This window comes from Sparus aurata, chromosome 22, assembly GCF_900880675.1.
Source record: "Sparus aurata chromosome 22, fSpaAur1.1, whole genome shotgun sequence".
In the NCBI taxonomy this organism is placed as follows: domain Eukaryota; kingdom Metazoa; phylum Chordata; class Actinopteri; order Spariformes; family Sparidae; genus Sparus; species Sparus aurata.
Genome location: NC_044208.1, coordinates 19,439,094 through 19,454,246, shown reverse-complemented (window position 1 = coordinate 19,454,246; position 15,153 = coordinate 19,439,094). Strand labels below are relative to the sequence as shown.

The window sequence follows — 15,153 nt, the reverse complement described above, 5'->3', positions numbered from 1 at the left end:
AGCACACCTTGCTCCCTGCGGCCCTGCCTTTTTGTCTGGCAACCTGCTGACAATGCACCTGAAGGTCTATCCCCAGGGATGGTGGGCACACTGGACCTCTATGGGCTTCTGCGTATTTCCCCCTGTGGTCTGGCTCCAGAAGAGGCCATGCTTTCAACGTGTCCACAGACCTGTTTTCGTAAACGAGGACTCGTGGCGCGTTCCAGCATCGAGCGCTTGACCAAGACCCTCCTACAACAGTGCAAACACTCCTGGCTGTACTGGATTGGACTAACTCCACTCGTTGCCTCTTGAAATGTGTTATGAAGTCATTTTTAGCAAAAAAAAAAAAAAACACGCAGTTGCTGAATCTGTCTTCACTTGAACTCGACAGTGGTATGTTTATATAGTTCTTTAGGAGTTGAGGCAACACGCTGGACGCCCTTGATTTTGCACAAAGTAGCCCAGACCTTGACTTTATGCAACGAACGGCGGGCAATGCGAAGCTCTGTCCTTGAAAGGCAATGCATCGCTAATAGAATGCTTACATTGACAATGAATGGCAAGAGTGAAAATGACGAGGTCCTGCAGCTCCTTCTGCGTCAATTTATGACAGGTTTTGTGAATCAGTCTTACTCTGGCCTCTACCCTGGGACCAATCTGCCTTGGGGGAAACCTACTAAGACATTTTTCCCCTGACAGCAAAGCTCCCAGGTTCATAGAGATGCACAAACAACCTTTGAATTGTGGAGGAGCTTTTGAATAAACCTCCCTCTCTAATCAGAGCGTTCATTGACAGGTCAGGCAGGAAGGGGGGGGACCGGCTGAGTCAAGTGCAGTGTTGCCGTAAGACAGGGGAATAAAAGTCCCCTGGCGTGCAAAAGAGCACAAGAGTTTTCACACCGTACGTGCGGGTGGTGCTATAATCTATTTAAATGAATTTGGAACATGCTCCATTGTGCCAGTCGATGTTAATGTGTTCCAGCTGAAAGCGTTCATCAGCACACAATACACAGTGTGCAGTGAAATGCAAAATCACTCCTGATTGTTTTGCCACTTCACATCTGCAGACTTATCGGTGGCGTTGAGCCGCTGAATACCGAGCAGCGGAAAAAAAGTAAAACTGACCTGAAACCGCCACTCGCTCGGCAATACATCGAAAAGCAGCTACCAATTGTTGCACGGCTAATCAGAAAAGAAAACCAAACAATGCTCAGACAGTACATTTCACGCCGTTGTACTTTTATAGAAGCACTTCCTCTTATATTTTCTGTGTATGTGTGCTGGTGCGCGGATGCACGTGAGGTACACTGAGTGCTATTGATTGGACAGTCGTGTCGCAGGCCATCTCCCTGGGTAACAGCTCCACCAGGCACCGTGTCAGTCAGCATTACAGCCGAGGATGCTGCGACGCGCCCTCCCACTCCCCTCCCACTCCCCTCCGCCCGTGCCTGTCGCCGCGTATGATGGACAGACTCCAGACAAACTCACACACTTTAAGACACACGCGCACCCTAGCACAGTTTCTTTCTCTCTGTTCTCGTCCTTGTCTTTTCCTTTCACACACACACACACACACACACACACACATCCTGGGGCTAATTCATTATGAGCTGAATGTCTGCTTTGTGAAAGATATTGAACGAGTGCTCAGTCATTTGGGGGGGGGGGGGGTGTTGTCGCTATATTGTGCGAGGGGGGAAAAAGATAAGTTGCTGATTCATCCCCAATCCAATTTCTTCACAATAAAATCCGCAGCACAAGTAATCCAAAAGAAAGAAAGAAAGAAAGAAAAAAAAGCCCTTCTACGCTGTCGGACAGTGAAAATGAAACCGTCCTCTCGCCGCTTCCACAATGGGGACAAGGTCGCAGGGAATTTTCTCCACCCGCTCGGTATTTCTCAAATTATGATGCTGAACATCTTAATCGATTTGTAGTAATTTAAAGCTGACAGAAACCAGCAAACAAACCACAACATCTCATTGATTAAGTATGAATGGAGGGGGGCCGTGAGCTCCATCTGTATGGTAATCAATGGAGTAATGAATAGTGCGCGCTACCGTCGGGCGAGACGAATCTCCGGCTGAGCTGAATGCAAAAAGAGGGTGCCAGTGTGGCTCAGTCAAGGGCTGATGGACGCAGGCCCGCTCTGATATACACACACAACAAAAGACCTGTCGAAGTAATGCACATCCCGGGGGCCCTGCCGTAGCAACAACTGCTCCAATAATCTGTCTTCAAACTGAGGTCTTAATGCTACTTTTATGCTCCTGGGTCTAAAACAGCAGATCCCAGTGTGGGATGCTGTGCTGTCTGATGGGACTAGGCATCAGAAAATACAGGAGAACAACAAAGACGCAACATTAACAACGTGACGAGGAAAAAAAAAAAAAAAGAGCAACCACGCACCCATAGGCCAAGAATCGAATTATTGTGATTAGCTGAATTTACAGCTCTCGTCTGTAAACAACACTTTGTGTAGCCCGCGAAGACATTTTCAGAGGAAACTGTGCCAACGAACAAACAATCCCGGTTTTTTTTCCCTGTTTCACACTTTCATGATACTGTTGCGTCCTTCATGTCTGCGTCGCAAATCTTCCATGCCACATGTAAAAATGTACTCGTCGACTTGTTAAAACGGCGATGACACAGAGTTTCAGTTACATCAGAGGCTCAAGAGCAATCCCAGTTCAGCAGTTTGGGAAATAACCTGCTGAGAGTTCGATGAGGGGACTGATATCACTCTTGGGCCTGCACATAAAGTATGGAGCCAGAGCCGGGAGCCAATTAGCTTAGCATCATTAAGTGCACGTACAAATTTGCTTTAAAAAGTCAACTCTTCCAATTTTACACGTTAAAGTGTGTTTACCGGTCTTGGGGAGTACTATAAAGCCTTTTCGTGGCTCCAGAGGAAGCTGCATGTCATCTGATAAATTGCCTTTGGTGATGTCACTCAGTGGCTAGGTTGAATTGTGGGTAATGTAGGCACCAGGTTTTGACAAGCAGTCCGCTGGTCTAGCATTTCACTCTTATAACAAGTTGAAAACCGTCATTTTGGTTTCATCGTGTGTGTGTGTGTGTGTGTGTATGGTATGTGTTTTCTGCTTCTGTGCTGTCTTTCGCCCTTTTCCAGCATTTTGTCTTCCCTCCTTGTTTTCTTGAGGTCCTCACAGCCTGATTTTCCCTCCACACCTGTGTTTTACCTCATTGTTAAGCCTGCCCTGTTACCTGAGTTCTTCCCTCGGTCTGCTTCCCATCCACACCTGCACTGCATCTCCCCTCATTAGCCTGAGCCTCATCCCTCCAGTGTTTTCCAGCTTTCCCAGCCTGTCAGCCCCTTCCCTTTGTCGGTCCGTCTGTTCAGTTCTCATCCTCATGTAACCCCTGTTATCCTGTTTCTTTTCCCTGATCCTCATGTTCTCCGGTTTGTTCTCTGTTCAGCTATCATCAAACCTCGCATCTTCTGTTGAATCCGCCTGCTCCTCTGTCTGCATGTAGGCCTGATTTTTTATTTATTTATTTTTTTGCATGTGTGACAGTACGGACTGACCACGAGCGAGGGAACAACGCCGGCTTGAATAGAAAATTAACCTGATGAGGTGGAGAAACACAGGTGAGGGAGGCAGAACACTAGAAAAAGGGCTGATGGGCTGGAAAACACTGGAGGGAGGGGAAGGCTAATGAGGGGGATGCAGTGCAGGTGAGGAGGGGAAGCAGACCGGGGGGGGGGGGGAAGAACTCAGGTAACAGGGGCAGGGCTGGCCTAACAATCAGATAAAACACAGGTGTGGAGGGGAAATCAGGCCGGTGAGGACCTCAAGAAAAACAGGAGGGGAAGACAAAACACTGGAAAGCGCATATAAAACACACACAGGAACCAAAATGAACGCACCTTGACAAAACAAATGGTCAAAATCCATTCAGCAGAATCAGAGGAACTTTTATTCAGCGCATTCTTCTTCTTCCTCTCTTACTGGCGTCTACATCACCCATAATGCACCAGCTTCTTCTGGAGCCACTTCTGTGGCTTTCTATTACTTTTTGTTTTTACATGTTGGTCTCCCTGAGAGCTGTAAGCACACTTTAATGTGTGAAATTGGTGGAGTTACCCTCAACTAACTCTGTTACAGCACATCAGATCGGCTAGTGGCAGGGGAAGTAGTCCAATTTTGTAATAAAGGAAAAGTGGGAATGCTACAATGTTAAAGCACTGAATGTGACCCTAAGCGCATTATAGCAGCATCATTACCAAAAAGTAAATAAATGAATAGTGGAGTAAAAACCAAAAGGAAAAAAGTGTTTGACTAAATCCAGTGACTGTGATTACGCAGTACAAGAACTTTATTTTAATATCGTGCAAATACATGAAATCATATAAATAAATCCAGTTTTACATAACAACTTATTTTGAACACCGGGAGGGAGTCGAGCGGCGATTACTCACTTGCGGCGTCGTGATGTAGCTGAGGAACCTTTCAGCCTCATCCTCCAGAGAACGGCTCTCACCGGCCCAGGGCTCCAAGTCGATGTGCCACCGAAGAGTCTGCGGTGGAAGACACAGACACACAACTACATGATGTTTAACAACGAAAAGGACATGAAAAATCCACAATTAACTCACATCAAAGTAGGCCACTCAAAAGAAATCCAGTGCAAGGGCGACAACAAAGGGAGCTTTATTCTTTCAGGTATTATAACCCACTTGTGTTTAGCCACCGATGGAAAATGGAACTAGGTCACGGTGTGCTCAGTGGAGGATTTTTTTCTCCTTCTTATTCTTACCTGTGTGTTAGTGACAAATAAAGCTGCTAAATTTCATTGCCATTGTTATTTTAGTCGAACGGGGGGCTGCTATTTATTCCTGCGCAGAAGAAAAGTTCTGCAGGCCCAGCTGTGTCAGACAAGTGGAAAGAATAAGACTGCAGGCTTCGCCGCCAGTTGGCCGGTGCTGCCGCGTGCGATCGCATTCCTGAAACCTGGCAGGGCTCTTGTTTTATAGGCTGCTTCGTTTCTACGGGAATGTGCCTGTTTATGATTAGAGGAGAGGCAGAGGCGAGATGTGGAAACGAGCGGGAGAGGACAGAAAAAGAAAGGAGAGGGGCAGAGCCTTTTTTTTACGATGATGCATTTGCTGGTTGCACAATCATTTATTGGGGTCAAACACCACGGCCAAGTGTTCATTAGCAGGCGTGGTGTAAATTAGAGAGGTTGATTTCACGTTCGAGCGCCTCCCTGCCCCTCGGGGACTATCAAGCGTTCTTCACTGTTTTATAGATGCTGCAGTTTATTTATTTATTAATTTTTTTTTTTACAGATTTTCCATGGACATGCACAGGTAGTTTTTTTTTTTGGCCTGGCTGACGAGATCGTGTTTGGGTTTGTTCGACGCTGCAGGCACATCTGGTGAGCAATCTGTAAAAAGGGCACCGTGGTGACAACAGGTCTGTTTAGGAAAAATAAGCATGTGTTGGAATTCCTGCCGATGTTTCCACGACTCCCTTTTCTCTCTGTCTCTAGCTTTGCATTCTAAGGCTCAACACTGCAGGACTTCACCGCCCGAGAGGGGCTGCTCCTCTCCGAAAGAGTGTCTATTGGTGGCTTTGTGGGATTTGTCGTTAAACAAGAGGTTGTGGCCAAATTGAGTTTGTGTGTCAGTCAACTCTCATATTCTTACTTGTGTTAACAGTGAATATACCCACTCAGGCATACACACACATACGCATTCACTGTACGAATTGGCTTCCTGTCGAATTCACACTCAAAACAAATAGGGAACAGCACATCACCAGAGTCTCTGCAAACTGCTGTTAGCTCAGTTATCTGTGCAGCTAGCGGTCTCCACCTAGGATGTATAATGAGACTTCTGGCTTAGCCCACGGTTAACTTGAATAGCAATAAAAGACTTCTAGATGCTCCAAATGTCATTGGATTGAATGGCACCAGTTACGCTGAAACGAGTCATTTCTCAGGGGTTGCGATGCTCAAAATTACGTATCCGCTGTTTTACAATGTAAGCTTATGGGAAAAAGTATTTTTGGGCTGCAGTGCGTCACATGAAGATGTAGCTACACGGCGTGGCCACCACCAAAACTGCCTGCAAAGCATGTTGCTCGTGTCTGAACTGTTAGGACGGGAGGTTTGTTTGCCTGACTTTGGGAGGGGGCTAGCTGGTTAGCATAGCATAGCATCAGTAAATGTCTCCGCAGCACAGTGCACACACGGCATAACGTCCAGTCTGTTGATGATATCAGTTATGTTTTTGACTCAACTTTCTACACATCGCACCTTTTAAATGTACACGCATCTGCACTATTTGCACTGATACATAATCATCTAAAACCATGCACACACACATGCACGCACAGCTCTCTGCTAATACATTATCTATGACAGCACCATGTGTGTCATTTCCTCCTCCAGTGATGCAGATCCTGGGACCTGCCAGCAGAGAGAATCAGTTGCCCCCCCATTCAACGGCTACAGAGCTGGATCCACGCCACACGATTCACTGTTTGGAACTCAGCCTTGAATCGATTTGCGGCATGTCAAAACATCTGAATGCTCGCCGTGCCTCAACTCTCCCCCCTCCTCCTCCTCCCTCTCCTCCTCCCTCTCCATCATGTCATCCCTCTATTTCCTTTCCTTTTTCTGTCTTCCTCTCTGTCTCTTTCTCTCTCTCTGTTTTCAGTGTCTGTTTAAAATAATTGCACCCTGTGATGCATGATCAACGTAATTAGCCCTGCAGGACAAATCGGGTGATTGATGCGCACATGTCGGTTTCTGTCCAAAGCTATTGTTTTTCTTGCAGTTTGATTATTTTCCTTTTTTGCCTGTTGCATGAATAGGCCACAGACACACACTCACTCACTCACTCACACACAAGTGATCAATTTACGTAAGGATGAGGTTTAAAAAGGACTAATCTCCTTGTTACTTAACACTGTGGCCCTTTTCATCTTGCAGCCTGCATTAAACAACAAACGCGGTTTGTAACGGCTCTGTGATACGGGAAGAAAACGAAGTAGATTTGGTTACAGCGCATGAAAAATTAACAGAGCATGCACTGGACGCATAATTGGTATACACACCCGCCGAAAGCAGGATGAGTCATCAACATTTTAAAAACTGTTTTTCAGGAAGTTCATTAAAAAATACCCACAAAGTTACTCTTTGCCTCCGTTGGCTCTAGTACTGCTGTAAAGTCGAGATATAGAGCAGGATGTAGGTGATTAAAAACACCCAAAGATCCATTTTGACTTTGTGGGACCTTTTGTGAAGTGAAAGTCATCTCAGACAACCTTACGATATGAGGTCGAGCCTCCAAAGATGAACCTCGGCCGACGCCGCTGCTGTTTTTGAAGTAATTGCAAACATTGTGGGATCTCGCTCTGATGTTTTTCCTTTATCATCATTTCCTGTTATCTTGTGTGTTTCCACCTGTCCGGCTCTGGCGTATACACCTGTGTCTCATTACCTCCCCTTTTTTGTCTCCCCCACCTCTCTGTTTTCTGCTCGTCTTTGTCCACCGTGTTGTGTGTTCCAGCCTGAGCTCCCTGGTGTAAACCTCCATCGTGTTATGTGACTACCGCATGATCCATTTCCTGCCTTTAGCCCACTCCTTGTCGGGTTTGTGTGCCAGACTTCGCACGACGGATCTCTGGTGTGCCAAACTAGTTTTGCTGTTAAAGTTTGTTTTTTTATTGGAGTTTTGAAGTTTAAGAACTGCCTGGTGTCGTGCATTTGAGCCTAGTCCAGTAGTTTCTCAGTTTGTTCATAGATACGTATTGTATTTGGTGGTGTTAGCTTATTATAAAAACAGGTTATGTGACAGTGTTATTACTGTCCAGTCCATTTTTATGAAACTATTTGACGTTGAGCAGTTAATGGCGAAAAACTCTTGTGAAATAATGCCACACCGCTGATTCTAAGCCATGATCAGCCTCTTGTCATTTAGATTTATTTAGTCTCTAACGCGGCAAAAATATACTTTCCATACATGTAGATCTAATTTGTGTGAATTAAGCCGTGTCATGGCAATATTATCAGCTTGTAATCACAAACTACACTGATTCGTCGAAGGCTTGTGTTTAAAATGACTGTCATCCTTATATTAAAACACGTATATATTTAACGATGTCATCGCATTTATCTTTAGGGGTGTCGCAAATGAGCAACTACAAATCTACACCGGAGAGCTCAATCAGTGAAATATAGAGTTATTTAAGTTCATGTCATCGTCATTGACGCGTTGCAGGACTAGAGAGTTTCGCTCAGCATTAAGTGTGATGTCTTTCTTCCTATCTTTACCTCCGGCTAGCCTTAGGAAGACTTTGCTGTTCAATTTCAACATAAATTTTTTAAATCAGCCGGATGGTAGCAGGAAACTCTCGCTGAGGCCAGAGGGAAAAAGAATTGCCGATTTTGATCAACGTTGCTCCAAAGGCAACACAGACTTTACAGAGACGGAAAAGAGTGCACGTCAGTCCAGCAGACTGTTATTTACGCGCCGGCGAGCAACATCCACCTCGCTGCATCCCAGGATCTCTCTCTGTCTCTCTCTCTCTCTTTCTCTCCAGGCTGCCCTTCTCATCCCCGCCTCAGCTATCAGGCCCCATACATCAGCCCGCTGCAGGTTTGGACAGGACTGCTGATCACGGGGGCAGATATCTATCTGGGACAGCGGACTCACCGGCAGTCTGCAGTGTATAAGGTGTGGCTGAATAGAAACAGAGAGGTGAAAGAGAGAGGAGAAGGACGAGGGAGGGGCTGAATGCACACACAAGGAATGGAAATGTTGTTAGACTTTGCCAAGGGAGGAGTGGCATCCAAGGATTGTAGTTCGAAAAGACTTTTTTTTACTGGAAAGCAGCGTTTGCCCAGGGGTTGTTAGGCTGCACTCTCAATCCAAAGTCTGTTTTGTAATTATTTTTCCTGTGAAGTTATTCAGTAAGGAAATAAATCCAACTCTTATCTAACAACACGAGATCCCATAGAGAGCGTGTCTATTTAAAGTTGCATTTTATACTAGGCCTACTGCCGTGCCTGCAAGCTCTTATGCTAACTGCTGAATCATCACCGAGCACTGATGAGATTAGTGCTAAGCCCCCGTGTTCAGTCAAGCACCGACAAGTCATCGGCACCTCGGGGACAGCGGAGGTAAGCAGTGTTAATAACAAACACACAGAACGTCGCTCACAACTGTCGAGGCATCAGCTGTTTGGACCCCTAATCCCACGACACTAGGAATAACTACGTCCTCAGCAGGAGCATTTCAGGTAGTCATGCCTCGACACGGCTGGAAGGGATGGACGATGGGAAACACGGTTGAAGCTGATGTGATAATATTGGGAAGAAACATTTGAAGAAGTTGCTGAAAGAGGTTTACGTTCCGATTTAAAAGGAGGCGAATTTTGAGATTTCGGCCTGTTTTGCCTCCATACCAGGGATGGACTCAGGATGTTTGAGGGACAGGGGCAAAAAAAAAAAAGGGGGCATCAGTATGCAGCACATCATGATATATTTATAATGAAGACAGGGCACTTCACCACCCTACAGGACACTTCATCGTGTTTTATCTACCACAGGGGCATCCAAGGGGGTGTGTCTGTGGTTTCCCTGTTTTATTTTGGAGTTTTACCCTCGCGTCTGATGTTTTGCTTTTCATTTCCTCCCTTTGTTTTTTGTTTCCCCACCTTTTTGCCTCCCACCAAGCGACTTACAATAGGAACATTTGTCACAAGAAAGAAACCACAACACATCTCCGTGTAAAAACAGAAAAAGTAGAAACAATTTTCAAGCCCTCATCTGAGCATCGTAGCTGCTAATTAGAGAGGCTTTTGGTTGTTACTTTGTTTTAGCTTTTGTGTTTTCTGCTTTGTATTTTGGGGGATTTTCTCTTATTCTTTGTCTGCTTTTTTGTTAATAAAGCTTTTGTTCTGTACCCTGCCTCCCCTTGGTGTTTTGCCTTTGGGTCCTCACTATATTTTTGCCTTAAACTGTAACACAACACGTCTTTTTTTCAAACTAATGGAAAGATAAAAAACATCCAAAATACACACTCTGATGTTGCTTTAGTGCAGATGTCTGCTCTGAAAATGACTGCAAATTGGTACTTATTCAATTTGATGGCCAAGTCACTTGTCTTCATGTAAGCAATCGACGAAGTTTCATGGTGGTAGAAGTAATTTATACTGTAAACGTTTTAACTATATTCACCACTTCTTGTCTACATACAAGCTGTATTTGAGCTCTCAGCCAGAAATCTACACTTCGGTAGCTCTTACAAACACCAAAAACTTCCGTTTAATCTCTGCCTATATTCTGAAGGTTTTCACAGGGGTGTTTTCATATATCATTCATAAACTGGTTGATATGTTTTGACTCCTAAAAACATTGCAAAAACTGTTTTCTGATGGGTGTTGAGGGGCATTTAATGATTTATGGTTTATGGTGATAATAAAAAAAGAAATTCCCCAAATTCCATCTACAAAACCTTGATTCTAATATGTCAATAAAAGATTTAGAACCTGGCTTCATCTGCCATATTTCTATACAAATTACTTAATAGTTACCAATGTTTATCAGCTGATTTTTATCTTTACCAGTGAGTTGAACTATTCTCGTACCTGAAGTGGAGTCTTCTTGTATTCCCATCGTTGATAAGCCAACTGGATAGATGATAACGGCCTCCCCACCCTATCATTAGATGCAGTAGGCTGCTACTAACCCATATCTATGGGCTTGGTAATCACTGATAATGCCCATTTAATAGACTGATATCAATCATATCAGGTGCATACAATGGGACTCAGTAAACTTCAGGAAACTTTTAAAACAAACAAACAAAAAGTAATCACCTGGAGAAGTCTCGGTGATCTCTACTGGTTACATCTTTTTACCCTGTAGTGTTTTCATGCGAGCAGTGAGTGAAGCTAAAGTCAGAAGACATGAAAGTGCTGAAAAAAAGTTGAAAACTGAAGTTCAGCATCAAGCGGTGAGGCAACTTTATTTTTTTCCTCCAAAGAAAATGTATGTGTGCAAGAAGTTGAAGTTTTAGCACTGAGTGAAGTTGAAATATCAGTTGCAGGGAAAGTGCCAGACGGAGTTCAAGACAAAGATAACTGACTGGGGGGGGGGGGGTAGAAATATCGTTAAAGCGAGTCACTGATGAATTGAGCCGGAGTGGTGATTTGAAGCCCGGGCGAGGATGGAAAAACGGTGCCTTTCAAGTCTTTGAACTGAGAGCCGAGGTCAACCGAAGTCTTGAAAGTTGCTGGAGATAACCGTAAACCGCATGCGTCGGTTTGAAGTTTTGAGAAAGGTGTGTGCGAGGTGTAAGCACTGACATGGGTTGAAGTGTGGGACAAAATGTGATCCGTGAAAGCAGATGAACCGTCAGCGGAATTCTTCATCGAATTCTTCAGCCATCCATCGAGGTTGTTTCGGTGAAGTTTTTAGTATATCGATCGTAGAGATGTCGGCCCTCTTTTGAAATACACTGGAACTAGACGGTACTGAGCTCGTGGTGCTCAAAGCGACAAGAAAAACCTCTGGAAAAAACTCAACAGAAATGTCTCTCAAGAAAAATCACGACACGGTTACTCAGGATAATCCACGGACCTTGTGGTGGGCAGTCTCATTTGTCACGTGCAGGGGAAGGCTGATATCTCCTGCACTTCTCATTTTATTACTTTTTTATTACTTTTCTATAACATCCTCACCCTTTTCTCTGACCGCTCTGTTACGGGGCCTTTTCTGCATGGCCTGCATGTCTCTATTGAGCTGGGGCGTGTCGGTGGATCTGCGCCTCTCAGCTTGGTGTGAGAGAGGTGTTAGCAGCCAGGCCGAGCATGAATAATCCCCTGGGGAGAAAGGGATGGATGGGTGAGCAAGAGATGACTGGATAAAACAAGACTGTCTGCCAGAACAATGAAGGCGGGTGAGAAGAAGGGAGACGTAGGAGGTGGAGATGGGGGGGGGGGATAGTCTCAAGAACGGACGCACACCTCACTGGATACTCAGCTCTACAGCTGTGTATGGATTTTGCACCAAGAATAAACAAAGTCAATAAGCGAGGATCGATGTCCGAGAGGGCACGGCACGATCAGTGCTCGGGTAAACAAATTGCCACTGGTGTATCAGGTATCACATAGGAGCCAGCCACAGGTGAGCCGCCCAATTTGAAAACCACAAGGTGAAAGAGGGAGTGCTGCCAAGTCAGTCGCTCGGTAAACAGCCAGACTGTCAGACATGCTGCTTGGGTTTTTGTGATTGCTCACGGCGGCGTCCAGGTGCTTCGGAGAAATATCGCCAAGATGTGAGGTTCAGAGGTCAAAGCCTTCAGCTGGCGGCGTGTATGGAACTATGGATTGTCTCGAAACTAGGAAGTGTTCTTTGACAGGCTGTGTTTCCCCCCGACAGCTCGGGTCAAAACTCAACTGTGCCTCTTTCCCAGAGGAAGGTCAGGACGCGGGATGGATGAGTGGGCAGATAGCGGTTTAATGAAACAGCAGGCGGAGGATTCACATTAAGACTCCCTCTGGTTTCTAGTAGCTGCGCTCCACAGGCCCGTTCCAATGCAATCCAGGGGAAAAAATAGAGAGATGTCGTGATTTGGCTGTGGATCTTGCGATTTGGTGCCATGTAGCCATCCATCCATCCATCCATTTTCTTCCGCTTATCCGGGGCCGGGTCGCGGGGGCAGCTGCCTGAGCAGGGACACCCAGACTTCCCTCTCCCCGGATACTGCCTCCAGCTCTTCCGGGAGGACCCCAAGGCGTTCCCAGGCCAGCTGAGTGACATAGTCACACCAGCGTGTCCTGGGTCTTCCTCGGGGTCTCCTCCCGGAGGGACATGCCAGGAACACCTCCCGAGGGAGGCGTCCCGGGGGCATCCGAAACAGATGCCCGAGCCACCTCAGCTGGCTCCTCTCGATGTGGAGGAGCAGCGGCTCTACTCTGAGCTCCTCCCGGGTGACAGAGCTCTTCACCCTATCTCTAAGGGAGCGCCCTGCCACCCTGCGGAGGAAACTCATTTCGGCCGCTTGTATCCGGGATCTTATTCTTTCGGTCATGACCCAGAGTTCATGGCCATAGGTGAGGGTCGGAACGTAGATTGACTGGTAAATCGAGAGCTTCGCCTTTCGGCTCAGCTCTCTCTTCACCACGACAGACCGATACAAAGACCGCATTACTGCGGCCGCTGCACCGATCCGTCTGTCAATCTCACGCTCCGTCCTTCCCTCACTCGTGAACAAGACCCCAAGATACTTAAACTCCTCCACTTGAGGCAGGAACTCTCCTCCCACCTGGAGGGAGCAGGCCACCTTTTTCCGGTCGAGAACCATGGCCTCGGATTTGGAGGTGCTGATTCTCATCCCAGCCGCTTCACACTCGGCTGCAAACCGCCCCAGGGCATGCTGGAGGTCCCGGCTCGAAGGAGCCAACAAGACCACGTCATCCGCGAAAAGCAGAGACGAGATCCATTGGCTCCCGAACCAGATCCCCTCCGGCCCGTGGCTGCGCCTAGAAATTCTGTCCATAAAAGTAATGAACAGAACCGGTGACAAAGGGCAGCCCTGCCGGAGTCCAACATGCACTGGGAACAGGTCTGACTTACTGCCGGCAATGCGAACCAGGCTCCTGCTCCGGCAGTACAGGGACCGCACGGCCCTTAACAGAGGGCCCCCGACCCCGTACTCCCGGAGCACCCCCCACAGTATGCCACGAGGGACACGGTCGAATGCCTTCTCCAAGTCCACAAAACACATGTGGACTGGTTGGGCAAACTCCCATGAACCCTCGAGCACCCTGCGGAGGGTATAGAGCTGGTCCAGTGTTCCACGGCCAGGACGAAAACCGCATTGTTCCTCCTGGATCCGAGGTTCGACTATCGGCCGAATTCTCCTCTCCAGTACCCTGGAATAGACTTTCCCGGGGAGGCTGAGGAGTGTGATCCCCCGATAGTTGGAGCACACCCTCCGGTCCCCCTTTTTAAATAGGGGGACCACCACCCCGGTCTGCCAGTCCAGAGGCACTGTCCCCGACTGCCACGCGATGCTGTAGAGACGTGTCAGCCAAGACAGCCCCACAACATCCAGAGACTTGAGGTACTCAGGGCGGATCTCATCCACCCCCGGTGCTTTGCCACTGAGGAGCTTACGGACTACCTCAGTGACTTCGGCTTGGGTGATGGATGGGTCAACCTCTGAGTCCCCAGCCTCTGCTTCCTCAATGGAAGGCGTGTCAGTGGGATTGAGGAGATCCTCGAAGTATTCCTTCCACCGCCCGACGATGTCCCCAGTCGAGGTCAACAGCTCCCCACCTCCACTGTAAACAGTGTTGGTGGAGGACTGTTTCCCCCTCCTGAGGCGCCGGATGGTTTGCCAGAATTTCTTCGAGGCCGACCGGTAGTCCTTCTCCATGGCCTCCCCGAACTCTTCCCAGACCCGAGTTTTTGCTTCCGAGACTGCCCGTGCTGCCGCACGCTTGGCCTGCCGGTACCCGTCAGCTGCCTCAGGAGTCCCCCGGGCCAGCCAGGCCCGGTAGGACTCCTTCTTCAGCTTGACGGCAACCCTTACTTCCGGGGTCCACCACCGGGTTCGGGGATTGCCGCCGCGACAGGCACCGGAGACCTTACGGCCACAGCTCCGGACAGCCGCGTCAACAATGGAGGTGGAGAACATGGTCCATTCGGACTCTATGTCCCCAGCCTCCCTCGGGATCTGGTCAAAGCTCTCCCGGAGGTGGGAGTTAAAGATCTCCCTGGCAGAGGGTTCTGCCAAACGTTCCCAGCAGACCCTCTCGATACGTTTGGGCCTGCCAGGTCTGTCCAGCTTCCTCCCCCGCCAGCGGATCCAACTCACCACCAGGTGGTGATCAGTTGACAGCTCAGCCCCTCTCTTCACCCGAGTGTCCAAGACATACGGCCGGAGGTCAGATGACACGACCACAAAGTCGATCATTGATCTCCGGCCTAGGGTGTCCTGGTGCCACGTGCACATATGGACACCCTTATGCTTGAACATGGTGTTAGTTATGGACAAACTGTGACTAGCACAGAAGTCCAGTAACAAAACACCACTCGGGTTCAGATCGGGGAGGCCGTTCCTCCCAATCACACCCCTCCAGGTAACACTGTCATCGCCCACGTGGGCGTTGAAGTCCCCCAGGAGAA

The 15,153-nt window shown here is 47.7% G+C and overlaps 1 protein-coding gene and 1 long non-coding RNA gene across 2 annotated transcripts in view; one reads left to right on the top strand and one right to left on the bottom strand.

The window, feature by feature from the left end:
* mettl24 (methyltransferase like 24) overlaps positions 1-15,153 on the bottom strand; it is a 45,829-nt gene that overhangs the window by 15,374 nt on the left and 15,302 nt on the right. The window contains exon 2 of the mRNA XM_030406082.1: positions 4,424-4,522. Within this exon, the coding sequence (XP_030261942.1) occupies positions 4,424-4,522 (99 nt within the window). The remainder of the gene's footprint in view (positions 1-4,423; positions 4,523-15,153) is intronic.
* LOC115574500 (uncharacterized) lies at positions 5,002-9,491 on the top strand. Its single transcript, XR_003982505.1, has 2 exons — positions 5,002-5,382; positions 7,523-9,491. It is a non-coding gene; the product is annotated as an uncharacterized LOC115574500 (long non-coding RNA).